Here is a 27,710-nt window from a genome sequence, read left to right as displayed (position 1 = left end):
GCAGGCCAGCGGAGGGCTGTTCCTGTCGTCCAGGGGCAGGAGTGAGTCTGTCCTCCAAACAGCTGTGGAGAGAGACTCAGCAGAGGAGGGAAATCCTTCAAGGCATCCGATTCCGGGTCCCTTTCATCCCTTCATTCTCTCCCTAACTGCGGCCTCTCCTCCCCAGCGGACAAAGCCAGTGGTTCTCCTGGAGATGACCCCTTACAGGTGGCAGAAATAAAATGAGTGATGTTCTTCCCCGACCTGGGCCCAGAGGAGAGGGCGTGAGCGTGAGGAATGGCACACGAGCACCCCAGGCTGAGTGAACACAGAAGATCCAAGAAGCACCCGGAGTGAGATATGTGGAACCCACAGTCACACATGAGCGAGGCCCAGGAGGAAAAGGAGGGCTCACCCTACAAGCAGACCTCCAGAGCTCCAGGAGGTAAGAGAGAGGACAGCCACCGGGGGCCTGGGGGCTCAGCGGGTTAGGTGTCTACCTTCAGCTCCGGTCACGATCTCAGGGTCCTGGGATCAAACCCCATGTCAGGCTTCCTGCTCAGGGGGACTCTGCTTCTCCCTCTCCCTCTGCCCCTCCTGCTTGTGTTCTCTCTCGCTCTCTTTCTCAAATAAATAAAATCTTTTAAAAAAATTAAGAGGGGCTCCTGGATGGCTCAGTGGGTTAAAGCCTCTGCCTTCAGCTCAGGTCACGATCCCAGGGTCCTGAGATGGAGACCCGCATCGGGCTCTCTGCTCATTGGGGAGCCTGCTTCCTCCTCTCTCTCTCTCTCTCTGCCTGCCTCTCTGCCTACTTGTGATCTCTCTCTGTCAAATAAATAAATAAAATCTTAAAAAAATAAAAATTTTAAAATTTTAAGAAAGAATGAATGAACAACCACTGGCATTGTGTGAGGAGGGCTTTTGCAGGCTTTGGACAGTTGCTGCTTTGACAACAGAAGCAGTGAGACCTCCTCCTGCCCTATACCTCAGGTCCCAGGACGGACAGCGCCTGCTTCGGGATTTGCACTCCTGTTCCTCCGTGGGCCCCAACACACGCCTCATCCCCCAGCTAGAATACTGTTGCCATACTGATGGGCCCATTTCTACACCTCGGCTTCTTGTAAAGTTAAGGCCTTTTGAACTAAAACGTCTCCAATCCCAGATGGACGGAGTGGAAGGCGGTTAGCTGCTTGTCGGCAGCATCTAGTGGGTAGCAGGCCGCTAACACCCTACAGGGCATGGCCCGGAGGGCTCCATGACAAAACGGGATCCGCCTGAAACGTCAGCAGCGCCAGGGATGAGGAAATAAAGTACTTTTAAGTCCATGTGGGCAACTTCGTGCCAAAGTCCTGGTCCATTCAATGATCCAATGTCAGCATTAACCTTCAGCCGTAAACCTCCCCTGCAAACGCAATCGTCACAGCAAGCACACCAGAACGTCCTTCCTCCTCGTGACGGGCAGTCAAGGCGTGCCCAGGCCGCTCCTTGGCCGCCAGACCACCGCCCACCGCACGGCTGTGGTTTGCCCTTGAAGTGCTCTGCCCCTCTTACTGGGTTACATCATTACTCAATTTATTAGAGATGAAGACTGTGAAATTGACCAGGGAAAGAGGAAACTAACCAGCCCACGGGAACATTCACTGGCCGCTCCCGGCGGCGAGGTATTGTCTGAGCCAAAAGCAGTGACCCTGTCACACAGAGACTGGAAGTCATTTAAAATCAAAAACGACATTCTAATCCTCTGAATCTGATTTTTGAAGCTGCATCGTATTGCCTTTTTTTTTTTCTAGACCAATGCCTGCAGTATCAAATTTTATGACGGTAACGGGGTCAATTTAAATGGTGCGGCAAGTGCAGTGGCCACGTCACTCAGAGAATGGATTGCAGCAGTGCCGAATCAATTTTCTAGTACAAGTCTGCGCACCGGGGTGGTAAAAGTCACTATTCAAAACTGAAATACGGCTCTAGGAAGTCGGGTTTTTAAGTGGATTTTCTGAGAATGCACGGTTGCTATAGTTACCATCTTCACAGAGAAATGATAAGAGGAACATGTATTAGGCCTCCAAATGGATTCATGTGCTTTGCGGCCTACGTGAAACCTGCTTGGCTTGTATCGTTCATCTATCCTGCTGTCCAGATTTCTTAATTATATGCATCTTTGCCTGAGCATTATCTTAAGAACAAATGAATGGGCTTTAGGATAGTAAAGGAAGAAATTTATGACCCCCTGAAGAATGTTTGGTCAGAAAAGCCAAGAGTCTTAGCTCCTAGGACAGCATATGAAATGAAAATAAATAACAAGAAAAGGAGACGATTCTCCAACTCAATTAAAAAAAAAAAAAATCCCTATAATAAAATAAAATCTCTAACACTCATCCTGGGAACTACTTTGGATAAAATATCTGCATCTACTTAACTTTCTGTTTAGATAACAAATCCTTAAGCACAAGGGCTCATCTAACTCTAACAAAAACTTTCCACCTTAAAGCATTAAAAAGTTTGCAGTCGAGGGGCGCCTGGGTGGCTCAGTGGTTAAGCCGCTGCCTTCGGCTCAGGTCATGATCTCAGGGTCCTGGGATCGAGTCCCGCATCGGGCTCTCTGCTCGGCAGGGAGCCTGCTTCCTCCTCTCTCTCTCTGCCTGCCTCTCTACCTACTTGTGATTTCTCTCTGTCAAATAAATAAATAAAATCTTTAAAAAAAAAAAAAAAAAAGTTTGCAGTCGATGATCAGGAATTTGGAAACAGTCTATCCTGCTCCCACCGGCTTCACAAACAAAAAAAGGAACAGGAAAAAGAAAGTGGGAACAAAAAATCAGGAGATGAGCCAAAGGATTTGGGAAGGGGGGGTAGCCTGTCCCTTCCTTTCCCTTTCCACTTTCTCCTCACCTATATAGAGCTGAGCCTTGAACAACTGTGGGGGTGAGGGGCACCGGCCTCTCTGTGCAGTGGAAAGTCCGCATATAACTTCAACTCTCCAAAAACTTAACTACTAACAGCCTAGTGTTAACCGGGAGCCTCACCGATAACATGATCAATCATTTTGTATATTATACATATTATATACTCTATTCTTACAATAAAGTAAGCTGCAGAAAACTATTCAGAAAACCATGCAGAACAGAGAATACATTCACAGTACTATATCGTATTTAACCCAAAAATGCCGCACAAGTGGACCCACGTGGTTCAAAGCCATGTTATTCAAGGGTCAGTTGTATTAATGTGCCATAAATTTAAGCCGCTTCAATATCCTACCTGAAATTTTCTCGGCACTTAAAGACTGACAAAATCATGAAAGAACTAGGACTTGGTAAGTTTTCCACACTCACTACTGCACAGTTGGTGGGCATTCACACAACCCCCGCCATTGACTACAAGGTTGTAATGTGAGGGTTATTAGCACCAAAAATCACCAGCCCAAGGTGCTCTCAACTCCCCACATTAATTAAAAGGTTTGAGTATATCAACCACAGTGTGCTTTGAGATAAGAGAGTAGACAAATGCATTTTGGAAAGCTTATTACCAGCATAGATCAAAATGAGAGAATTTTCTAACTCTCGGTTAACCAGCAGCCCTTAATCAGCCACGACACCTTCTGCTTTGTTCCTCCATCCCGAGTGTTTTGGTGAAATCGGATATTCATGTGGCAGGAAAGCCCTCATCTAAACCTATTCAGCATCAGCAAAAACTCCCAGCCAGGGATCCGAAGTGCCCCACAGAGCACAGACTCTTAACCCTTTTGGTGTTCGGTCTTAAAGAGCAAACTCGCTGTCAGGTCCCCAGAGATCCCCACACGATGCCAGCTCCGTACCTGGCAAAGGACAGCTTCTCCTCCATGTTCTCCGAAAGGCACCTGCACTATCAGCCTGTCCTTGTCTTCATTCTCCAGGTGACCCTGGAGCTTGCCCAGGCTGCGGCGCTCCCCGGGGCCTTCCTCGTAAACGTAGCCACTGCTCAGGATACTGAGCTTCACCTGGGTCTGGTCAGCCTTGGAGAAAACCAAGTTCTGGACTGTTTCCTGGAGCACGCTCTTCCTCACCACCTGGAAGCCAGCTAACGCAAAGGATGAACACAGGCCTAACACCTTCCCTCCCTGGGAAAGGTAGGCCATGAACTTCTGGGCCAGGTCTTCGGGAATAGCCTCCTGGGTGGCAACGACCAACAACAGACAGTTGTCTGACCACGGGTCTCTGAGAGCACTTTCCCGTGACAGGTGGTAGAGTGTATAGCTGTTAGCGTCCACACAGTCAGCCAGAACAGACCGGATCTCCTGGAACCTGCCCAGGGATTCCTGGGGGGCAGAGCCCACATAGAAGAGAATGTTGGGGGCCTTTCCCGTGACGTTGACTCTCCTCCCTTCTCTCTCCAGGTGGGTGTCACCAGCAACATCCTCCAAACTGCCACTGTGATCGTAGGGAAGATCTGGAATGTTCTCTGCAGATGCAAACTTGACAGATTCGATGGTGCTGTTCTCAAGCTCGAGACACTCGTGGCAGCTAGACAGATGGAGGGGACAGTGCTCGACGGAGCCCACTTCTCTGTCACGGTCCCCAGCAGGCTCGCTGCCAGAGGCACCCCCTTTCCCCAGAGTGGGTTCTGCACCAAGAACCTTGGGGTCCTCTCTACCCACACATGCCATAACATCGGACTCAGGCTGAGTCTCAGTGGAAGGTTTGGGATTCAGCTTTAGGGTCTGGGCTTGCTGGTCTGAGGCCTGATCCTCAAGGGCCTTCAGAGTACAGTCCTGCAGGTGCACCGCTAAAACACGAACAGAAAAGACAATCATCAGTTCAAAACCAGCCGGCGCTCTCTGCACTCCGTGACACCCGCTGCAGGGCAGCCTGCCCTCGGCGCCCACCTGCATCCCCACCACAAGTCTGCGGCCTTCACTGGAACCTCTCCGTCGGAACCGGAACCCGGCACTGCTCCCACCTTCTGGGAGGGTGCGCCCGACCTTCCCCGGAGTGAAATTCCAAATCCCACATCTCCACAACACCTTTCCCTTGTGAATCAGGAAGCCCCAGGTCCCTTTCCCGGCTGGCGAACAAAGTGGGAGATGTGAGAGGGAACTACCTACTTACTTACAGAATCGACTGCTTGGGTGTCAGTCTCCTATAAGGAAACTGAGAAACAAAAAAGGCACACATCTAGCATACCCAGGCAGAGCCCACGCAGAAGGGGCTGTTGGGAGGGACACTTCTTAGGATCAGTGTGGGGGAAAGGGTTGTCCCAGGATCCTATCTCGGGACCTGAATAGAAGTTTACAATCACTGATTCAAAACACACTGATGGGCCCTTGCTACGCACCTGACATCGTATCAGGCACACGAACATGCCAAATGGGGAGATTAAATGAGTTACAAGATTTCCGGAGCTGGTAACACTCATTTGCTCAAGATACCAATGAAGACTTTCAAGGACATAGAAACTCAATTTTTAAGTCTAATTAAGAAAGAATATTTTGGGGGCGCCTGGGTGGCTCAGTGGATTGAGGCCTCTGCCTTCGGCTCAGGTCATGATCTCAGGGTCCTGGGATCGAGCCCCACATCAGGCTCTCTGCTCAGCAGGGAGCCTGCTTCCCTTCCTCTCTCTCTCTGCCTGCCTCTCTGCCTGCTTGTGATCTCTCTCTGTCAAATAAATAAATAAAATATTTTTAAAAAAAAAACAAAAAAAGAAAGAACATTTTGCATGTTTCCTGAAAAAAGATGTATCCCAAAATATTGTGACACACACACACACACACACACATATATATATTAAAAAACTCTTAGAATTAGAACTTTGTAGTAACACTGTGCTTTCCATTCAGTCAAACTCCAGTCTAGGAACTTGTTACACTGTTTAGACTGTGGAAAGCAAATACTATATGGGTTCTACATTTGCACGCCATCTTGTGGATAATGCAATTATGGGAAATCCTTGTTTAAAAATTTTAAAAGCACTGGGGCGCCTGGGTAGCTCCGATGGTTAAGGGTCTGATTCTTGATCTCAGTTCAGGTCTTGATCTCAGGGTTGTGAGTTCAAGCCCCATGTTAGGCCCAACATGGAGCCCACTCAAAAAAAAAAAAAGAAAAAAAGAATTTGAAAAACACTATCAATATACTTAGGGATATTTAGATAAATATCTAAATATTTTTAAAAAACTAATACACATGTATGAATCTCATACAGTTATAATTCTATCCAACCTACTGACCACATTAAACTGAAGATAAGCATTTGCTTTATGCCACATTGAACACGAGGGTTCAACAGTCTTTAAGCTAATAACCAATGGTCTCCTGACAAGACAGAAATATTTCTTTTTTTTAAGTTTTTATTTAGTTAAGTAGTCTCTATACCCAACATGGGGCTCGAACTCATGACCAAGAGATCACGAGTTGCCTGCTCTTCTGACTGAGCCAGCCAGGTGCCCCCAAAGGAAACACTTCCAGGGTCACGTACAAACGATCTTTTGAGGTACCAATCCATCAGCCATCTGGAGTCTGTCTTCCAGGAACGCCACGCCCAGCTTACTGAAGTCATCCACGCTTGCTTCGGCGATTAACTGGTAAGGGTCCCCAGGTCTGTAAGCTAACGGCAAACAGCAGTCCGACCACTTCACGGTCTGAGAAAACACGAGGGAGGGAGGAGGAAGAGAAAGACAGTGAGATTGTTCTTCTCTAAAATAAGCAGATACTTTTCCCTTCAGTTCCCACCCCGAAGTGACAGTCAAACCTAGTGAGTTACTGGAGATTGCATTATATTACCATCAAAGTTGTCCTGGCTCTAACATTCTTGTTTCTGACAACACGGCTCCCTAAGCACTACATACAACCCTCTCTTTTATTTTTTTTTTTAATTTTGTATTTAAATTCAATTAGCCAACATGTGTGGCGTTCAATAATTGATTAGTCGATGGGGCGCCTGGGTGGCTCAGTAGGTTAAAGGCTCTGCCTTCGGCTCGGGTCATGATCTCAGGGTCCTAGGATCGAGCCCCACATAGGGCTTTCTGCTCGGTGGGGAGCCTGCTTCCTCCTCTCCCTCTGCCTGCCTCTCTGCCTACTTGTGATCTCTCTCTCTGCTCTTTTAAGAGCAAGCAGTTGAAGACTGCACTGCTTTGCAAGGAGCTGAAAGGGGAAAGGGCCATTTTCCAGACATGGAAATACATCGGTGTGCCCTTTAGTAACAGGAAATAGGAGAAAGCAACTGGTCCACAATATCCAGTGATTTATAATGTAACCTGTAGACCAGCTTTGCCCTGGTGTGGTCTGAGACCAGCTGCACTGGGACCCCCAAGGCACGTGTGTGCACTTCCCCGTCCTGGGCCCCGAGCTCTCTCTGGCGCTCCCACGCGCTGCACACCTCAGCCCTGCAGCCTCAGCCCAGCAAGTTCCACATGGGCCTTCCCCTCGATTCCTACAACTGGGAAAACAACTGACAAGGACCCTCCAGAGAGCAACAGCCTAGTCCAATGCACATTCCCCCCACAAGGGGGCAGGGAACGTGACAGCAGAAAAAACTCCGTCCTTGACAGGGTCCAGTTTTTCTAAGAGAAGGATGTGAACCCTGGATGAGAAGGCGAGCTAGGGGGTGGGGGTGGGGGGGTTAGGAGCCTGACTCTGGAGTCAAGGACCTGGGTCTGGGTCCACCTGGATTCTTCTTAGTTGCGCGCCCTCAGGCAAGTCTCAGAATGTCTGGAGTCCCAGCTTCCTCATTCATAGAGCTGGAATAATGATATGAGCACCAGGCATCCTGTGGGTTTGCTGCGTTAACGAGATGCCAGAGTACATAACGCCACCAGCAGAGAGCCTGGGACAGCAGAGTGCTCAACTGATGAAAGCCACCATTTTTGGCTATTATGAATCTGGCTTTATTTTTTTTTTAAAGATTTTATTTATTTATTTGACAGGTCACAAGTAGCAGAGAGGCAGGCAGAGAGAGAGGGGGAAGCAGGCTCCCTGCTGAGCAGAGAGCCCGATGTGGGGCTCCATCCCAGGACCCTGAGATCATGACCTGAGCGGAAGGCAGCAGCTTAACCCACTGAGCCACCCAGGTGCCCCGAATCTGGCTTTAAAAGCAAGTGGCTAGGTTGTGTGATGGACACTGGAGAGGGTATGCGCTACGGTGAGTGCTGTGAAGTGTGTCAGCCTGATGATTCACAGACCTGTACCTCTGGGGCAAATAACACATTATATGTTAATAAAAATAATTTTTTTAAAAAAAGCAAGTGGATAGAGTGGTCTTTTTTAAAGGTGCCATGAAGAATTTCCCTACTTCCCAAAACAAATCATCTCAGGAATACACTGCCCCAAATCTCATAATTGGAAATAAATAATTTTGAATTCCATTTTTTATACCGATAGGTTAAGTTTTTAGAACTAACTTCTGCTGAACAATGAGAAAGTGCTGATAACATCAATAAAACATCACCTTGAAAGCACTGAAGAAATGATTAGATAATGAAGCATGGCGGGCCCAGCACTGGGATAAATCGTGACCCTACAAGGGGAAAGGGAATTCCCATGAGGCAAGCCACCACTGCCTTGAGGGAACTTGCTCACCCAGGAAACGAGGGGTTCAAAAGTCAACAATTGGCATAAGGACAGGAAGACAGATCAATGGAATAGAACTGAGTACACAGAAACCACACACACCTACAGAAAACTGATTTTGGATAATGTTGCCAAGACAATTTAACAGCGACAGAACAATTTTTTCAACAGACAGTGCTGATACAATGGGATATCCATATGCAAAAGAATGAAAACAGACCCCCTACCTCATGCAAAAGTCAAGTCAAACTGGGCCAATTTCTCCATATCAGAGCTAAAACTATAAAATCCTTAGAAGAAAACAGGTGTAAATCGTCATGACCTCAGACAAGGCAATGGTTTTGCAGAGAGCACATCAATCTTGAACTTTTGAAAAAACCAGATAAATGGGACTTCATTAAAATCTTTGTGCTTCAAAGAATAGCTTCAAGACAGTGGGAAGACAATTCACAAAATGGGAGAAAATACTTGCAAATAACGTATCTGATAAAAAGACTTGTACCCACAATGCATAAAAATGTAGAAAAAAAGAACTCCTACAACAATAAAGACAAAACATCCAATTTAAAAATGGACAGAGGCAGGGCGCCTGGGTAGCTCAGTCAGTTAAGCATCTGTCTCCAGCTCAAGTCACGGTCCCGGGGTCCCGGGATGGAGTCCTGCACTGGGCTCCCTGCTCAGCAGGGAATCGGCTTCTCCCTCTCCCTCCGCCCCTGCCCGCTGTTGGCGCCCTCTCACACATGCTCTCTCACTCTCTCAAATAAATGAGCAAACTCTTTAAAAAAAACGGACAAGGGATCTGATCAGACATTTCTCCAAAGAAAATATACAAATGGCAATAAGCACTTGAAAATATGCACAACGTCCCTGATTAGTCATAGGGAAGCACAGATCAAAACCACGATGAGAAACTTCAGCTCTGCTGGGATGGGTATAATCAAAAGGATGGATTCCAACAAGTGTTGCTGAGGATGCTGAGAAATCAGAGCCCTACTGCACTGCTGGTGGAAATACAGAACGGCGCGGCCTCTTCGGGAAAGAGTGGTACAGCTCGAAAAGTTAAACACAGGGGTGCTGGGTGGCTGGAGGGGGAGCGGTACGTTTGGTTGGCTGAGCATCCGACTCTTGATTTCGACTCAGGTCATGATCTCAGGGTCAAGGAAGAGCCCCAGGTCAGGGGCTAAGCTCAGCATGAAGTCTGCTTGTCCCTCTCCCTGTGCTCCTACCCCCGCTCATGCTCTCTCTATCTCTAAAATAGATAAAATCTAAATAAATAAATAAATAAAAATTAAAAACTTGAACACAGAATTACCAAAAGACCCAGCAATTGCACTCCCAGGTATATAACTAAAAGAACTGAAAATACATGTACACACACAAAAGTTGTATGTAGATGTTCATAGCAGCATTATTCATAATAACCAAAGAGGGGGAACAACCCAGAAGTCTATCAACAGATGAAGGATACATAAATGTATCTCTCATAAAATAGAGAGACATAAAATGTATCTCTCCATACAACAGAGTATTATTCAGCCATGAAAAAGAATGAACTACTGATTCATGTCACAACGTCGATGAATCTTAAATACGTCACACTAAGTGAAGGAAGCCAATAACGAAAGGTCCCATATTACAGGTCTCTACGTATATGAAATATCCAAAACAGACAAATCTAAAGAGTTAACAAGTAGATGATGAGTAGTTGCCAGGATATGGGGAAGTGGAGGGTGGCCACTGATGGATATGTGTTTCTTTTTGGGGTGAGGAAAACAGCATTAGATAGTGGTAATTGCACAACCACTGAATTGTAATTGGATACTCAAAAGGATGAGGTTTATGGCATACGCATTATATGTCAATTTTCTATTTTCTTAAAATTTTATTTATTTATTTGATAGAGAGAGAGATCACAAGTAGGCAGAGGGGCAGGCAGAGAAAGGGGGGAAAGTAGGCTCCCTGCCGAGCAGAGAGCATGATATGCGGGGCTCGATCCCAGGACGCTGGGATCATGACCTGAGCCGAAGGCAGAGGTTTAACCCACTGAGCCACCCAGGCGCCCCATTGTAAATTTTAAAAAGAAAATAATCGAGGTAGTTTGCTTATTCCCACACTGCTCCTGGACAGCCTAGACAGTGGGAGGATCCAGAACCCAAATGTTCCGGCTCCTCCTGCTAACAGGTGTGTGACCCAAGCAAGTCACTCAAATTCTCTATTCTTGGGTTTCCCGTCTGTAAGGTGGAAATGTAAGATTACCCACCTCACAAGGTGACCGGGAGAGGTAAACAGGAATGATGGGCAAAGTGCCTGGTCCACAGAGAGGCACTTACTATGCTGAACATGACATCCTGGAAGCAGGTATTCTCGACGGAGACCATATCCCCCGAGTGGTCAAAAACTGATTTGAGGGGCACCTGGGTGGCTCAGTGGGTTAAGCCTCTGCCTTTGCCTCAGGTCATGATCTCAGGGTCCTGGGATCAAGCCCCGAATCGGGCTCTCTGCTCGGTGGAGAGCCTGCTTCCTCCTCTCTCTCTGCCTGCCTCTCTGCCTACTTGTGATCTCTCTCTGTCGAATAAATAAATAAAATCTTTAAAAAAAAAAAAAAAGGTTGAAACCCACTAATGGGTCTAGAATATTTGGAGGAAGAGAACCGTCGGGATTTTCTTTAAGCTCTACGGGTAGCCCTGCCTCCACCTGATCGCACACTTGTCCACCTCCCGCCAGACCTGGAACCAGAAGGAGCAGGACTCCCCTGACCAGCGATCTGATGGGGCTCCGCATTTCAAATCCTCGCCTCTGATCCGAGGTGAGAGCGGAAGCGGACAATTTGGGCAGATCTTTAGCTGATTTCCAGCTTTGAGGATGGAGGAAGGAGGCCAGCTCAGGGGGATGAGAGGATAAACTCTGGCCTGGGCAAGAGCTGACTCTGCAGGGGAGGGAGGGTGGGAACCGTGAAAGGGACAGCACCAGGCTAAGGCGTCTCTGTTTTCGGGATTGTCGCAGGCAATGCATGCATGAGGACACTCAGCCAGAGGAGACCCAGCCCCGAGTCCAGTTGTTCCAAAGTTGATTCAGCCCCTGCTGGAGCGGGCACGGTGTGGGGCTGGGCCTCAAAGCAAGCATATCGTGTAAAAGGAGCCAATAATTAAATTCTCAGACACCCCTGAAGGAGAGACGTGGGAGATAAACGAACCAGGGGAAGGACAGGAAGCGCCCAGAGAACAATACACACACGTCCTGATCAGGTTTCTCAACTCAGCCAGCTGATTCCCCACCTAAGTGCATTTCCTCTTTGTAGAAACGCGGTCTGGGAGCCGCAGACCATGCAAACTCCCCAGGCAGCACCGTGTCCTCCATCAAAGCGAAGCCAGGCTGTCGCCCAGGCATCCAGCACTGTTTGTCTAAAAGCAGACAGTTTGCACTTCAAGGTGGAAACAAAGGGATTGAGAAAGAAAAGGGAAGTCAAACCAAAGGCTTACCCCGAAGATCAAAGGAGAGGAAGCCCCGGTCAGCCCCAAACAAAGGGATTTCCTGGCAGAAATCCCTTCCATAACCAAAGCTCGGACTTGGGGTTACCTCGATGACAGGAGGCAGTGGTGGACCTGCTCTACTCAACACACGTCCTCGAGGAGGGCCGGGGCCACTGGATTACATGCTCCGGGCGGGGCGGCCTCCACGTTGGGGGGGGGGGGTAAGGAGGGGAGGATGAAGTTCTGCAGCAAATGTGGGGGCAACTGTGGGAGCAGACGTGGCAACAGGCAGCTGATCGTCCTCCGCGGAGGAGGCGATGCTAGACCACAGGACCCGGATATGCACCCAGTTTCAGGCCAGACGTGACCCGGAATGTATTAGATGTCATTAACATTTTTTTTTTAAAAGAGAGGGAGGTGACAGGCGGCAGAGGGAGAAGGAGAATCTCAAGCAGGCTCCACACCCAGATGGGGGGCTCGATCTCACCACCCCGAGATCATGACCTGAACTGAAATCAAGAGTTGGACACGCAACCAACTGAGCCACCTAGGAGACACCAAGTCGACTGATTCAAACATTAAAGATCTTCTGAGAAAAAGACTGAGCTCCCCCAAGGAAGAAGACCTCGTGACTCCAGTAGCCACACCTACTTGCCCTGAGTGTCCCGCCTTTCCGCTGGCCCTGCAAATTCTGGACGTGCACACTCCACCATCAGGGGAGCCAATTCTTTAAATAAATGTTTCTGGATCTCTCTCCCCACCACCTCCCTCCCCCCACCCCCGCATGTTTGTATATTTATATATACACATACACGTATATGGGCATACACGCGCTTTCTTTCTTCTAAACCAACTTAATTATAATTAATTATACACGAGGTTTTTAAAAATTTGTAGCGACAAACTGGAGGAAGGAAGGTGAGACACGCAGAGACAGGAGGAATGTGAAACTCAGAGAGGGGGGAAAGGGGTTACCCCTGCAGCCTTCAGTTCGCAAATACAGAAGACAAAGGATGGCTACAAACCCCATTCTCATTCTCTGTCATTTGAAAAGATAATGTGCCCTACCATGTTTCAGGAGAGGGGTGCTGGAAAATCAAGCGACGGGATAAGGGACGTCACAGCTGCACAGAAAGCAAAAGCTGACATGATCAGTGAAACCATGTCGTACTGCAGAACCAGGACTGACAAGACACCCCAGGAAAAAGGAGGTCCTGGGGCCTTAATTGGCCGAGTACCGGAGCCTCCGTCAGAAAATAAGAGAAAGACCCTTGCTGTCACAGACTGTTTACAGTGCTTGGGTCCTGGAGGAGTCCCATAGGCCCCTAAGGCCCCCATCTAAGGGTCGACAGCATTAGCCTCCCCGACTGGTCATGGCCCACTTCCCGTGCCCATCCCACCGATGCCGGTAAGGTGAGGAAGAAGTTTTAAAAGGCACCCCAGGTGTGGCACGCCTGGGTGGTTCAGCTGGTTGGGCATCGGCCTTCGGGTCAGGTCTCAGGTCATGGTCCCAGGGTCCAGGATTGAGCCCCGTGGTGCTTCCTGCCCAGCAGGGAGGCTGCTTCTCCCTCTCCCACTGCCCTTCCCGCAGCTTGTGTGCATGCACGCTCGCTCTCTCGCTCTCTCTCTCTTTCTCTCAAGTAAGTAAATAGATAAATCTTTAAAAGAAAAAAGAGAAAGAGACATCCCAAGTGTTTTCGTTACCCACTGCGGTGTAACAAACCACCCAAAATGTAGCGGCTTCAGCTAATCATTTATTTTGTTCAGTCTCAATGCGGGCAGGGCTTGGCAGGGACAGTTCAACTCTGCTCCAGGAGGCTCGGGTCCAGTCCCTCCACTGGGCCAGGATGCTCTACTTCCAGGACGGCTCCCTCACCCGGCCAGTGAGAGCTGCCCACCTGCTGGAGCTGCCCACTGTCCTCACTTGGCAGCAAGGGAGGTGCATTCCCAGAGCCCAGGCAGAAGCTGCCACGTGTCCTACGATCTAGCCTTGGAAGTCCCGTGCACCACATCATATAGGACAATCCACTACCCTGAGTCTGGCCAGCTCCTGCTCCTCCCCATGGTGTGAATGGCCCATCCAAAGATGGACTTACTCCTTCAACCCAGGTCCCTGCACGAGAAAGATGCACAGAGCAGAGCCCAGAGCAGAGTCCCAGCTTGAAATCACTGCGGAGCCCACACATCGGCCAACCAAGAAACCAAGATCTGTTGTTAGAAGCCACTGAGATGCTAGGGTCATCTGTTACTGCAGCAAAGCTGACCAAAACAATGCACGAAACTGCATTCTTTACAGCGGCCCCTCCCCGAGCCCTTCCGCCCTACTCCCAATCTCCACGAGTGATCCCCAATCCACCAAAAACTACCATCCCTCGGATAAAGCCCAAATTCTTAATGAGTGCATATAAACCTTCTGTGATCTTTGCATTATGTGCATTTGCTGACTATCGAAGAATATTCAGCTCTGCTACGTGGAAAAACAAGAGCGTGGGCGAAACCCATACATGAAGTATGTAACTTACAAGACATGCTAAAGATTGAGGACATCAGTGGAACATACGTGTAATGAACACAGGTAAAATGGAAAGAACCAAGGAAAGCACTACTCCTAGTCAGAGTCGTAGACATACCAAGTAAATCTTAAATATTATTATTTTTTAAGATTTTATTTATTTATTTGACAGAGATCACAAGTAGGCAGAGAGGCAGGCAGAGAGAGAGGAAGGGAAGCAGGCTCCCCGCTGAGCAGAGAGCCCGATGCAGGGCTCGATCCCAGGACCCTGGGACCATGACCTGAGCCAAAGGCAGAGGCCTTAACTCACTGAGCCACTCTGGTGCCCCAAATCTTAATTATTATTAAGATACAAATCATGCCACCTTGAGACTGACAGTTCAGTCATCCCTGAATCAGCCACCCCTTAGAGTCCCACGTATACTCTGCCTAGAAACAGATGAAAAGCACAGCTGGCACACAGCTCTTCCAGGACACAAGTCCTGAGTCTCCCCAGCAGAACAAGTGTGTGCCAGCCACACACACCCTCCACCTGACAAGCCCCTGCTTTAACCTCCTCTGGGCCCTCGCAGCTAATCCTAAGGGTCAGCTGACCCCAGATCTCTCCACGTGCTTCTTGCTGCATGTTTTGAAATTAATCCATGAACTGTGTCATTCACGTACCTTAACTTGGTCTGCAAGCTTCTCTACTCTGTGACTGCTGGGAAAGCCTGCCTGGTCATGCTCTTTTTTTTTTTTTTTTTTTTTTTAAGATTTTACTTTTAAGTAACCTCTACACCCAATGTGGGGCTCAACTCCTAAGCTCAAGATAAAAGCTGCACGCTCTACGGACGTAGCCAGCCAGGTGCCCCGGTTTTTAAAAGCTACTGCTGCATCCAGATAATTTTCCACACGACAGTCCAGCCCATCGTTCTCCTCTGGCCTTATCTTGGGCCACTCCCCCAAGTCATGTTACTGCAGATGAAATTGTACTGACCCAGTCCTCAGGTGCAAACCTCTGTATGCTTCTGCACCTGCCGTTCTACCGGGAAACCCTTCCCTCCTCTGCACCAAATCCCTATTTTTCCTTTGAAACTCATCTATCACCTTCCCCGGAAAGTCCTTCCTGACCTCACCCTGCTTGGGCATGGAGCCCACTTTAAAAAAAGGAATGGATCTCATAGTTCACTGTCTTCTCATTAACTCTGCAGTTCTTATTTGGGTTGATTGCTTAATGGGGTTTTGCTTTTAGGGGGGCGTCTATGAATCTATGTATCTTGCACTTGACTCTCAAGTCCTTTGAGTTTAACGGGACCCTGAGATGGTAAAGTGAAAATCTGTATGTAAGAAAGACTTTGAACTTGATACATGTCACATTCTTTCCTATTTCTAGGATTATGGAACTCTTACAGATATTTAAAATATCCTTTTTAATTGTGGATATCTCAAATGACTTTTTAAAAAAAAAAACTTTTTTAATTTTATTGACTTATTTGAGAGAGAGAGTGAGAGAGAGAGAAAGCATGAAGGGGGAGGGGCAAAGGGGAAGGAGAAGCAGACTCCCTGCTGAGCTGGAGCCCCACACCCTGGGATCATGACCTGAGCCAAAACCAAGAGCTGGACCGTTAACCAACTGAACCACCCAAGCACCCCTCAAATTACTTCCATTTGTGGTCATTCTATAGACTCCAACAACAAATAAATGAATCTTAGGAATTCAGTTTTTATTTATTCTTAAAGATTTTCTTTATTTATTTGACACACAGAGTGAAAGAGAGAGAGAGAGCACAAGCAGGAGGATGTATAAGGCAAAGGCAGAGGGAGACGGAGGGCCTGTACTGAGCAGGGAGCCTGATGTGGGACTCGATCCCAGGACCTTGGGATCATGACCTGCGCCGAAGGCAGATGCTTAACTGACGAAGCCACCCAGGCGTCCCCGGAATTCAGTTCTGAAAAAATTGTAGCCTTCATATATTCATATTTTCATTAAGTCATTCATTAAAGTATTTACTGAACATCTGCTGTGTTCCACTTATTTTACTAAGGTGCCACAATAAATACCAGTGGAGCATGGTAGATTCAGCTCAATTTTCAGTGCATTCTGTAATAACATTAACAGTCTTGTTTAGTAAGAACTGATGACCCAAAAGTCATACATAATTCTTTTGTTGCCAAAAATTCACTTGCTATGAAGGCACTCATCCATTCATCTAGGGTTTATCAAGTGCCTATCATATGCCACACTGTGTGCCAGCGCTGGAGTGATGAGTCCTATGGAGATGCAAGGTGCATTCAGAGATGATGGTCCCTGTCAACTTGGGGAGCTCACAGTGTGGGAGGGACAACAGCTAAGTAAATGAACAGTTAAAGTTCACCGAGACAAGCACAATGGGAGGGCATGGATTGGAGGGGTGGTGGGCAACCCACTGAGCCAGGTGCCTGACATCAATTCCTTTTTAAGTTTTAAGGCCCAACTTATAAAATAAAGTACAGTGTAATAGCCAGAGTGGTCCAAAAAATATCTCGGAATGTCTCTGGCTCCTGGTTGCGAGACCCACCGAAGCCTCTGATCGTAAAGAAAATGAATTATCTGGACAGTAGTCGTCTTCCTTGGGGAGTAGGAAGGGGCACGTTCTTTCTCCCTCAGAAAATTAAGAAATAAGTCATTGCCATTAAGCAAGATCTTAAGTAAATCTTCATTAGAATGTATATTAAATGAAATGAAAACTGTGAGAAATGTTAATTATCTCCCAAAATCTGGTCTTCTGTTCTTCCCTTCCTTTCCTTGTCCCGCGAGGACTGCAGGTCGCAGCCTGCCCTGTGGCTAAGGGGACAGGTACATGAGTGGCCCGTGAAACTTCCGATCTCAGTTTTTAAAGGGGAAGCTGACTGGCCCTGATCCCCTCATCCCCCAACCTGAGGGCGAGAATGTGCAGGAGGCTGACAACAGCAGCGGGGCTAACAGGAACCAGCCTCTACCAAGAGAGCGAACAAGGGGCGCCTGGGTGGCTCAGTGGGTTAAGCCGCTGCCTTCAGCTCAGGTCATGATCTCAGGGTCCTGGGATCGAGTCCCGCATCGGGCTCCCTGCTCAGCGGGGAGCCTGTTTCCCCTTTTCTCTCTCTGCCTGCCTCTCTGCTACTTGTTCTCTCTCTCTCTCTCTCTCTCTGTAAAATAAATAAATAAATAAAATCTTTAAAAAAAAAAAAGAAGAAGTGAACGAGGCAGGCAGAGAGGAGCTGAGGGCAACACACAGAAGGGAACTGGGTGCCTGGATGGCCTTACACAGCAGAACCGCCTCCCTGAGAGAGAAAGAAACTTCTAGCTTTTTGCTCTGCGATGGTTCGGGGTCTCTGATACAGTAGCTCTCTACATTAGCCTCTACCCTCCATAACACAGTAACGATGTTCCCTCAGATGCGCCACGTCTTTGAACCCCAGAAAGGGGTACAATTAAGGAACAATAAGTTAGGAACTCAAGAACAGAGCAGTCACATTTTGTGTTAAGGAATCTGCGCATACTTTATGTAACGGTAATATTTTAGAAATCCTGGTGTTGGTTTTAAGCCAAAATCTTACTACATACCAAGTAATATTAGCATGTCTAAGAAAACATCAAGCTTACTCTAAGTTTAATAATTTCTAAGAATTATGTAAGTGTTCAGTAACATGATGTTTGGTCACTCAGATGACTTATGTTATCTAAAAAGAAGTTGGTTTGGGGAGGGAGAAGGTAGGGGCAGGGGAGGAAGAATGCGTGGATAGACTCTGGGGGCTCACATAGGTACATGTTCCATTCGTGGGTATTTATCATATAATTTCAAATTCATCAGCGAATGAAGGCCATGCATGAACCAATGACAAGAGTACACTTTTGATCAAGGATTAGGATTAACCCAAGTCTGTCTGGCTAGAATCCAAAAATAAAATACAGTGTTTTAAGATATTTGAGCTTCTGAACAGGACAAATATTATTCAGAAATTCCATTAACCGTGATCACAACTTTTTGTTAAACTTCTAAGAATGGTAAATTAGGACTTAAAAGCCCAAATCGGTTAAAAAAAAAAGGTTAAAAAAAAAGGCCAAATATTGGCACTTTCACGATTCAACCTAATTGATAACTTAATTTGTAATTTTAATACACTGAAAATCATTGTTTTAAACAAAAAGGACTTTCTGAGTAGTCTCTTCTGCTTTGGTGAATGCTTGAGTTCACAAAAAAATTTCACATCACCAGTTGGCGTCCTTCTACTGAACACAGGAGAAGAGCCATGAGCATTGCTGGCTTGGCCTCGGGTTAATGTAAGCTTTGTTGTTATGACTAGGAAAAGGCAATGTCTAGATCTCTTTAAGTCTAGATCTCTTTAAAACTACTAATGCATCCCTCTGGCTACTATAAAGGGTATGGACACTGGTTAAAACTTCATCTGCCATTTAGCAGCTGGTGGCTTTAGAAACGCCATTTAAGGGGCGCCTGGGTGGTTCAGTAGGTTAAGCGTCTGCCTTCAGCTCAGGTCATGACCCCAGGGTCCTGGAATCAAGTCCCGCATCGGGGCTCCCTGCTCAATGGGGAGACGGCTTCTTCCTCTCCATCTGCCCCCCAAACCCAGCTTGTGATCGCTCTCTCTCACTCACGCTTACTCTCAAATAAATAAAATCTTTAAAAAAAAAAAAAGAAAAGAAAGAAATGCCATTTAATCTTAAGGCTTCAGTTTTCTTCTCTCTAAAATGACAAGAATAGGGGCACCTGGGTGGCTCAGTGGGTTAAAGCCTCTGCCTTCAGCTTAGGTCATGATTCCAGGGTCCTGGGATCGAGCCCTGCATCAGGGAGCCTGCTTCGCTTCCTCCTCTCTCTCTGCCTGCCTCTCTGCCTACTTGTGATCTCTGTCAAATAAATAAATAAAATCTTAAAAATAAATAAAATAAATAAACAAAATGACAAGAATAATATCATATAGAATTGGCTGGATAAATGGTATTATTATTATTATCCTAAGTCTATATAAGGCTCGATAAAACATCAGGAGGCTGCCCAAGGACATGGAGCACCACAGCACAGGGACGGCTCTCGGGCCACCCAGACACAGTTTCTTGCTCTCCTTTAAATATCTTTACCCGTCTCATGGCCTTTACTTCAGTCTACCCTGAATTCTAGTCAGTTTTTCTCGTCTTCCTCCTCTCTTCCTTTTCTCTCATCCCAATACAGTGGCTTGAAGATGGTGTTTGTAAAATGGAAATCCAGTGACGACAACGGCTACCATCAGCAAAACCCCTGCTGGAGTATCCAGGGGCCGGCAGGGATCACATGGTGGCTGAGTGAAGGCGGCGAGGCAAGGACTCATGCAGACACCCAAGGGGAAGAAACCCACAAGGGGGCTTAGGGTCGGACTTCCACGAGCCTAAGGGCATGACCGAGTCTGGTGAGAAGCCATCCCCTGAAGCTTGAGCCACAGTGAGTTTCCCTGGATTTGTGTCTAGGAAGAGAACTCCAGCCATCAAGAGGAAAACCCACGGACACAAGACAGGACTACATTTCCACGGTTTAAACCAAAAGATCTGAAGCGGAGCACGAAATGAAGAGTGGAAAAGAAGGAGGCGAGTGGAGACCGCCGGGGGTGGGGGGCCCTCAGTGAATTGGGACCTGCACAGCGGGAAGGATGCAGGAGATGAGAGGGAAACCAGGTTGGGGTGTTCCTCTGAGACTGTCTTTTTTTTTTCCAGCAGAGAAATATATGCAACTACTTTTAGACAGGTTATGAATTTGGAAGTGTTATCAGAATACTCCAGCAGAACTGGGTATTTACCCTAAAGATACAAACGCAGTGATCTGAAGGGGCACGTGCACCCGAATGTTTATAGCAGCAAAGTCCACAATAGCCAAACTACGGAAAGAACCTAGATGTCCATCAACAGATGAATGGATCAAGAAGATGTGGTATATATACACAATGGAATACTATGCAGCCATCAAAAGAAACGAAATCTTGCCATGTGCGATGACGTGGATGGAATAGAGCGTATTATGCTGAGATATATAAGTCAATCAGAGAAAGACAATTATCATAAGATCTCCCTGATATGAGGAAGTGGAGAGGCAACGTGGGGTATTTGGGGGGTAGGAAAGGAATAAATGAAACAAGATGGGATTGGGAGGGAGACAAACCATAAAAGACTCTTAATCTCACAAAACAAACTGAGGGTTGCCAGGGGGAGAGGGGTAGGGAGAGGGTGGTTGGGTTATGGACATTGGGGAGGGTATGTGCTATGGTGAGTGCTGTGAAGTGTGTAAACCTGGTGATTCACAGACCTGTACCCCTGGGGCTAATAATACATTACATGTTTATAAAAAAATTTAAAAATTAAAAAAAAAAAAAGAATACTCTAGCGGAGGCATCTAGGAAATACATAGGGATAAAAGTTAACCACTCGGGCTGATTTGAAGAAGTGGAGGGACGGGCTAGATGTTCCTCGAGCAGCGCTGCCCAGTGAAAACATGACATTAGCCCCAAACACAAGCCACTCAGGCAGTTTTTCTAGCAGCCACATTCAAAAAAGTAAAAAGAAACAGGTGAAAATGATTTTAATGATATTTTTTTCTTTAACCCAAAATGTCCACAAAAGAAAGGGGGTCACAGAGGCCAGGAAAGAACAGGGGGGAAAATACAAATTTACTCTTGGTTAAGACATAGTTTCCTTCTGAGACACAAATTAAAAACATGTTACTCACGGTTTCTGAAGAGGACGACGGTCTCTGTAAACTATCACCTTGCACCCAAATGCTCTCTGTCACAAATGCGATGTGCTCTGCTTCAAGTATAAAAGGAGACACAAGAAACAGGGCCCATTTGTTCAAGTCATCAATGGACTGGACAGAGGGAAAGAAATACACAAAAAGAGGATTCAATATCAATTCAAATCACAACAGCCACTTACATCAACTCTGGGACCTCCCCTCCTCTGTAATTCCAGGCAGCATCGAGATAAGGTTACCAGACTCTCTCCTCCTACAGACCACATTAATCCTGAGCCTCTGGTTGAACTGCGACTATTTAAACACCTGCAACATCCCCTTTTTTCACAACTTTAACATCTCTAGGTATGTGCGATCCACCATTAATTCTGAAGCTGGGCTTACCCCCACCATTCCTTACTTCTTAGAGCATGAGGAGTTCCTCCAATCACAACTCAAACGCACATTTAAAAGTGGGGAGACTCGGGGTACCTGGGTGGCTCACTGGGTTAAAGCCTCTGCCTTCGGCTCAGGTCATGATCTCAGGGTCCTGGGATCAAGCCCCAAATCAGGCTCTCTGCTCAGCAGGGAGCCTGCTTCCCCCTTTCCCTCCTCCTGCCTCTCTGCCTACTTGTGATCTCTCTCTCTGTGTCAAATAAATAAAATCTTTAAAAAATAAATTAATTAAATAAATTTTAAAATAATAAAAGGACAGTAAGTGAATTTTGAAGGCTTTAACCCACTAAAAACAAGGCATATCCAGAGCAGAAAAGCTGACACATAAGGGTACACAGGGTGAGCCCTTTCAACATCACCAAAACAGAAGGTCAAGGCACCACAGCCCATTTACCAATTCAAACTTGCCCTTTTGATCTGGGAGGATCAAAAGATGTTTCCACCTGGCCCAGTAACCTGGCACATAGTAAACTATTAATAAACATCTACTGAACTAGTGAATGAATGAAAATTTGGAGGAGAGAAAACTCCTCTCCATGGATTAACATAATTATCATTATAGCAGTTAACGACAAACAACAGACTGTCCACCTTACGCAAACACAGAACACGTGTATATTCAACAAAAAGCTTAAAATTTCAAATGTGTTTAAAGTCTTCGATTATAGTTATCAATATCGTGGGAGCTTTAATTACATACACATATGCATTCTATGCATCTGATTCTAAATATATGAAGTCAAGAGGCGACAAAGACAGAAGATTCATTTCTTTTTTTTTTTTAAGATTTTATTTATTGATTTGACACACAGAGAGAGAACACAAGTAGGGAGAGAGGCTGGCAGAGAGAGAGGGGGAAGCAGATTCCCTGCCAAGCAGAGAGCCTGATGCAGGGCTTGATCCCAGGACCCTGAGATCATGACCTGAGCTGAAGGCAGAGGCTTAACCCACTGAGCCACCCAGGTGCCCCAGAAGATTCATTTCTGTAAAGTCACTTCAGTCCAGATAGACTGACAAGGTAGCTAGCCCACAAATCATTAGCCCCACCTTATTTTATAGCTGAAATCAACAGTAGCTAATCATTAGTCAAATTTTCCAATCGTGGGCCTTAACCGTCAGAGCTGAAACCCAACGACCACTAACCACTTCTTCATTCACTGAAATGAAGTCACTGAGTGACTATTCTAGGGCAAGCTGGAAACTAAGCTTTAAAAGACCCAATTCCTAGGGAGGAAAAGATAAAAACTGGAAATATGAAGGTTGATTTAAAGTGGATGGTGGCGGGGCGGGGTGGGGGGCGGTGCCTGGGTGGCTCAGTGGGTTAAGCCTCTGCTTAAGTCTCAGGTCATGATCTCAGGATCCTGGGATCATCCATCAGGCTCTCTGCTCAGCAGGGAGCCTGCTTCCCCCTCTTTCTGCCTGCCTCTCTGCCTATTTGTGATCTGTCAAATAAATAAATAAAATCTTTTAAAATAATAATAATAAATAAATAAAGTGGATGAGGGCACAGCGCAGGCCTGTCCCATCTGGTGTGAAGCATGAGAAACAAGCCCTTGAGACAATGATACCTGAGCAAAACTCTAGGGTGAGGCAAGGTTAACTTCAAAAAACAGGAGCACATCAGGTCATAGAATCCCTGAAAACCCAAGGCTAGCTTGGCAGGGGTGCCCCCACGGTAGGCTGGAGCAGTAGGAAAAAAGCTGAAAAGCTGAAAAGCAGTTACGGTAGTTAACAGATCAGGAAAGTCATGGAAGTCTTCCAAAAGTAAAACTTCTTCCAAGAAAATTTAAAATATTTACATCTCAACATTTTTGAATGTTCAAAATGTTTACTCTAACTGAATTTTTTTTTAAAGATTTTATTTATTTGACAGAGAGAATGAACAAGCAGGGGGAGCAGCAGAGGGACAGGGAGAAGCAGGTTCCCCACTGAGCAGGGAGCCCAATGGAGGTCTCCATCGCAGGACCCCGGGATCATGACCTGAGCAGAAGGCAGACCCTTAACGGACTGAGCCACCCACGCACCCCTCTAATGGAAATCTTAAAGGTTATTTTTTTTTTTTTAAGTACACGAACCCAGATTGGAAACCACTGCAATAGAAAAAAGCACCCTTCAATCTTTCCTCAGTTTGCTCTCTCTCTCAATCTTGGTTCCTTAAGAGAATTAAGCCCTAATTAATGAACAGGGCCCTCCAGTGGAAGGAGTGTCTCCTGACTCGCTTCTAAGTGGTCCTAGCTCGGCACTCTCAGAACAGAGACAACAGTTACTCACTTTCGGTGGGTTATGGTCTACCAACAGGGAAGGGTACCTGATGATACCCACAGAACTCCATACTTAGGCATACAACAAAGTATTCAAACCTGAGATAAGATTTTAATTCCCATGCGGGTGCTGTGGTTTCGCACACGTAGAAAATCTTACTTTAACGCTAAAAGGGAACCGACTTTCCGGAGGGAAGAGGGAAGGGAAACAAACCGATTAAAAGCAAATACTTCTAAGTGTTCATGAAAACAGTTATGTCAGCGGAAATCTGCGCAGACCGCACGGGGAGGTCCAGTCCCCCTCCAACAGCTGAGTGGACAGAACCGCGGCCCCCTTTACAGAGAGGGGACGGTTCTGCACAGACTGGACGACCGGCAGGTGAGCGGCTGCACCCGGCAGGTGTCAGGCTCAGCACCGGGTCCAAAACGAAGTGTGTGCGCAACCGAAGTCAAACAGACGCGGAGACCATCCGTCGGGCGCCCGGGTGGGCAAAACTCGCGACCCACAGGGCCATGTTTGTGCCTCGGAGATACCGGGCAGAGACTGAGGATCCGGGTCTCTCCGTGAAGTCAGGCTCAAGCCAACCGCAGCCCGCAGTGCGGGAGGCCGCCAGAAGCGCACTCCGGGTGCGCGGCGCAGCAGCAGCCATGCCTCCCCATACCCTCGACCCGGCACGCCGGGGACGGGGGACGTGTCGCCTGTCGCAGCAGTTCCGGACCTCTGGTCCCCCATCCGGGCTCCCGGGGATATCGCACGCAGAGGTGCCCCCAAGCCCGCCCTCGGGACCCCAAGCCCGCGACCTCCCGCCTCGCAGAGACCCGGCGCAGCGCGGGGCGGGCGGGCGCTTCCGGCAGCCTGAGCCCCGAGGCCGCGCCTCCCGCCGGCCCCGCCCCCCGCGCGCCCCCGGCCCCGCCCGCACCCCGCCGGCCCCGCGCCCGCCCACCTGGCTCTCGCCGACGCAGAAGACGCGGCCGCCGCGGCTCAGGCACACGCGGGCGTCCCGGGGCCGCGCGGCCGCGCCGCAGAAGGTGAAGGAGCAGCGCGAGGCGCGCAGCCGCTGCACCGTGGCGCGCACGAGCGCGGCCGGTCGGCGCCCCCAGCGCGCCCACAGGTACAGGTAGCACAGCGTGATGAGCATGACCGGCCGGCCGGCGGCGGGGCGCGAGCCCCGCACGCTCGCACCTCGGGCGCTCCCCTCCCGCCCGGCCCCGCCCCGCGCCCGCCCTCCGCGGGCCGGAAGAGGCCGCGCCATAGGGGTGAGGCCGCGCGGGCTGGGGAAGGCCGGCGGGGGCGGGAGTGGGGGCGGGGGTGGGGGTGGGCGGTGAGTACGGAGGGAGGAGCGAGGCCTCGCTGGTGGGGGAGGGGCGGGGGAGGATGGAGGGAGGGGGGAGGCTTCGCTGGGGGCGGGCCAGGATGGAGGGAGGCCTCGCTGGGGCGTGGGTGGGTGTGGATGGAGGGAGGCTGCGCTGGGAGCAGGGGGGCCGCGCTGGGGGCGGCGGTGCGGTTGGAGGGAGGGAGGGAGACCGCGCTTGCGAAGGGGGGCGGGGGCAGGGAGGGAGGAGGAGGGCCTCGCTTGGGGATGCCGAGGCTGGAGGGAGGCTGAGCTGGGGCTGAGGGTGGAGGGTGGAGGGAGGCTGGGGGCGCTAAGGTGGGGAACCGCGAGCTTGGGTGCTGGGGGGGTGATGGAGGGAGAACGGAGGCATAAGGGAAGAGGAGGCTGTTCAGGTTGGCGAAGGACCAGGGGATTAGGCCCATTTGGCTAGTTTAAGCCAAAGTCCGGCTTCCCTTTCTTGGAGAGCTGGGAGGCAGATTGAAGAAGGGCCTGTGGGCATGTGTGCCTTAACTAGTAGTACCGTATGGGAGTCAGCTACCACGGCCTCTACGCTGTACAGCTGGGAAAATAAGGGGAGACTGGCTTTAATATATTATTCTAAGCCTTCTTGCAAAAAGGAATTTACAGTAAATTGCATAAATTAACAGTACAATTATACACACACACACATATATATATATGACTCTAAATATTTTAAAATAAGAACTGAAAATAAGTTGAAGATAGACCAGCACTAAAAAGACTGCCTGGTATGGTATTCATGTATATGTGAGTTACCAGTGTGTGAGCATCCTAAAGCCAGAAGAAGAAGAGAAACTCATCAATTATGATTCAAGGTTCTTGTCCCCTAAGAGAAGCATAATTATTGTTGATGGTGACAGAGATCTCTCCCATGGAACCTCATTTGTTTTAAAAGGCAGTTTTGCAGGGCGCCTGGGTAGCTCAGTCGGTTAAGCATCAACTCTTGATTTCTACATAGGTCATGATCTCAGGGTCGTGGGATTGAGCCCCCTGTCAGGGTCCACATGCAGCAAAGAGTCTGCTTGAGATCCCCCCCTCCCCCTCTCCCCACCCCTGATACTTCCCCACCAGCTCATGTGTGCACTCTAATAAATATTTTTTAAAAAATAACAAAAGGCAGTTTCCAAAAAAACGGTGTCCCCAGCAACTCTGAAATGTAGCAAAGATTTTCCCTGTGCTGCTTCCTATTCTGGCCTTTGCTATAAGTAGAAGGCCTAATGCAGTAGCAGTCAGGGACACCAATCCCAGGTCTTACTTAATCCAACCATAGACGTTTGAAGTGCCCTGACCATTTATTCATCTACGTTAAATCAGTGGTCCAGAAAACCCACTTCCAGAACTTCAGATTTACAGCCAGGTGACAGAGGAACTTTTTCTCAGTGTATACAGCAATAATAGATTTTAAACCAGAGAGAGAATCAGAAAAGAAAGAATCAGCCTCAAAAACAAGGTAAGCATCACAGTGGACCAGAAATAGAAGGGCAGTAAGTGATGGGCAGGGCTGAAGCCGTATCCTCCACTTCCCTACAGGACAGTGGCAGTTGGAAAGGGAGTTCCCGCGTGGTCACAAGGCCTAAAATTGTGTCATTGGGTCAGTCCCTGGCGGAAGGAAGGAATGAGTCCTCCTGAAGAAGGCCTTAGCCGTTCCAGGATAACACAGGCCTAACAAGTTAGGAATAAGAAAATGAAAAAGCTTTACAAAGTGATAAACCCTGAGGTTTTACCAGGCAAACCCTTCAGATAGCCTTCTTAGAATTCTTAGAATTAGCTGAATTATGATTCTAAGGACACACCCTCTCCACTCCAGCTAGGTATGAAGAGGTCATCTCCTCTACCCGAAGGTCACAAGCATCTCTAGTTCTTCCAAGTTCCTTAAGAGCTTTGCAGTTCCACCTTCCCAGATACTGTAACTCTATCGAGCCAGAATAGGAACTTTCCAGGTTAGCCCTTAGATACTTCAAGATGTCATGGTCTCAGAAGACATCATGGGGAAGGGTCAGGGTCAGTTCTGTGCACAGCTCTGGGTTATAAAGAATGGGGACCATGGTGGGTCTGAGAAGTCGGTGAGGTCCTTTCTTGACCCTTGGACTGAGGAGCCCTGTTACCGTTCAGGCCCAGGAAGGAGCACAGGAAGGCAGAGGAGTAAGAGAAGTTAAACAGGCACATGGCGCCCTGTTTATGATCCCACCTAAAATAAGGATAACAGCTCAAGGATGGAGCTTATCATTCCTGGATAGCAAAGGGAAATGATGCAAAAATAAGACATCAGGGGATCTCAACTATGTGCATACCTGATTCACCCCTTATAGTCCCTCACCACTCAGAAGTGTGGTCCCTGGACCCGTAGTACTGGCATCCCCCGGGAACTCACAAGAAATGCAGAACCCCGGGCTCCACCCAGACCCACTGAATCAGCATCTGCCCTTCCACAGCATC

General features: G+C 48.1%; 1 protein-coding gene across 2 annotated transcripts in view; it reads right to left on the bottom strand.

Moving 5' to 3' along the window:
* The window catches only part of HLCS (holocarboxylase synthetase), a 216,083-nt gene that overhangs the window by 180,283 nt on the left and 8,090 nt on the right, over positions 1-27,710 (bottom strand). The window contains exons 1-4 of one of the 2 annotated variants that reach the window (XM_045084515.1): positions 24,864-25,146; positions 21,200-21,337; positions 6,424-6,586; positions 3,791-4,737 (exon numbers count right to left, since the gene is read on the bottom strand). In XM_045084515.1, the coding sequence (XP_044940450.1) occupies positions 3,791-4,737; positions 6,424-6,586; positions 21,200-21,337; positions 24,864-25,058 (1,443 nt within the window). In that variant the 5' untranslated portion in view covers positions 25,059-25,146. Of the gene's footprint in view, positions 1-3,790; positions 4,738-6,423; positions 6,587-21,199; positions 21,338-24,863; positions 25,147-27,710 lie in introns of those variants that run through there. The other variant, XM_004762146.3, reaches the window with a different exon arrangement.

The sequence above is a fragment of the Mustela putorius genome, unplaced genomic scaffold (genome assembly GCF_011764305.1).
Source record: "Mustela putorius furo isolate JIRA1106 unplaced genomic scaffold, ASM1176430v1.1 tig00000765_pilon_pilon_pilon, whole genome shotgun sequence".
In the NCBI taxonomy this organism is placed as follows: domain Eukaryota; kingdom Metazoa; phylum Chordata; class Mammalia; order Carnivora; family Mustelidae; genus Mustela; species Mustela putorius.
This window is presented reverse-complemented; position numbering and strand designations above follow the sequence as displayed.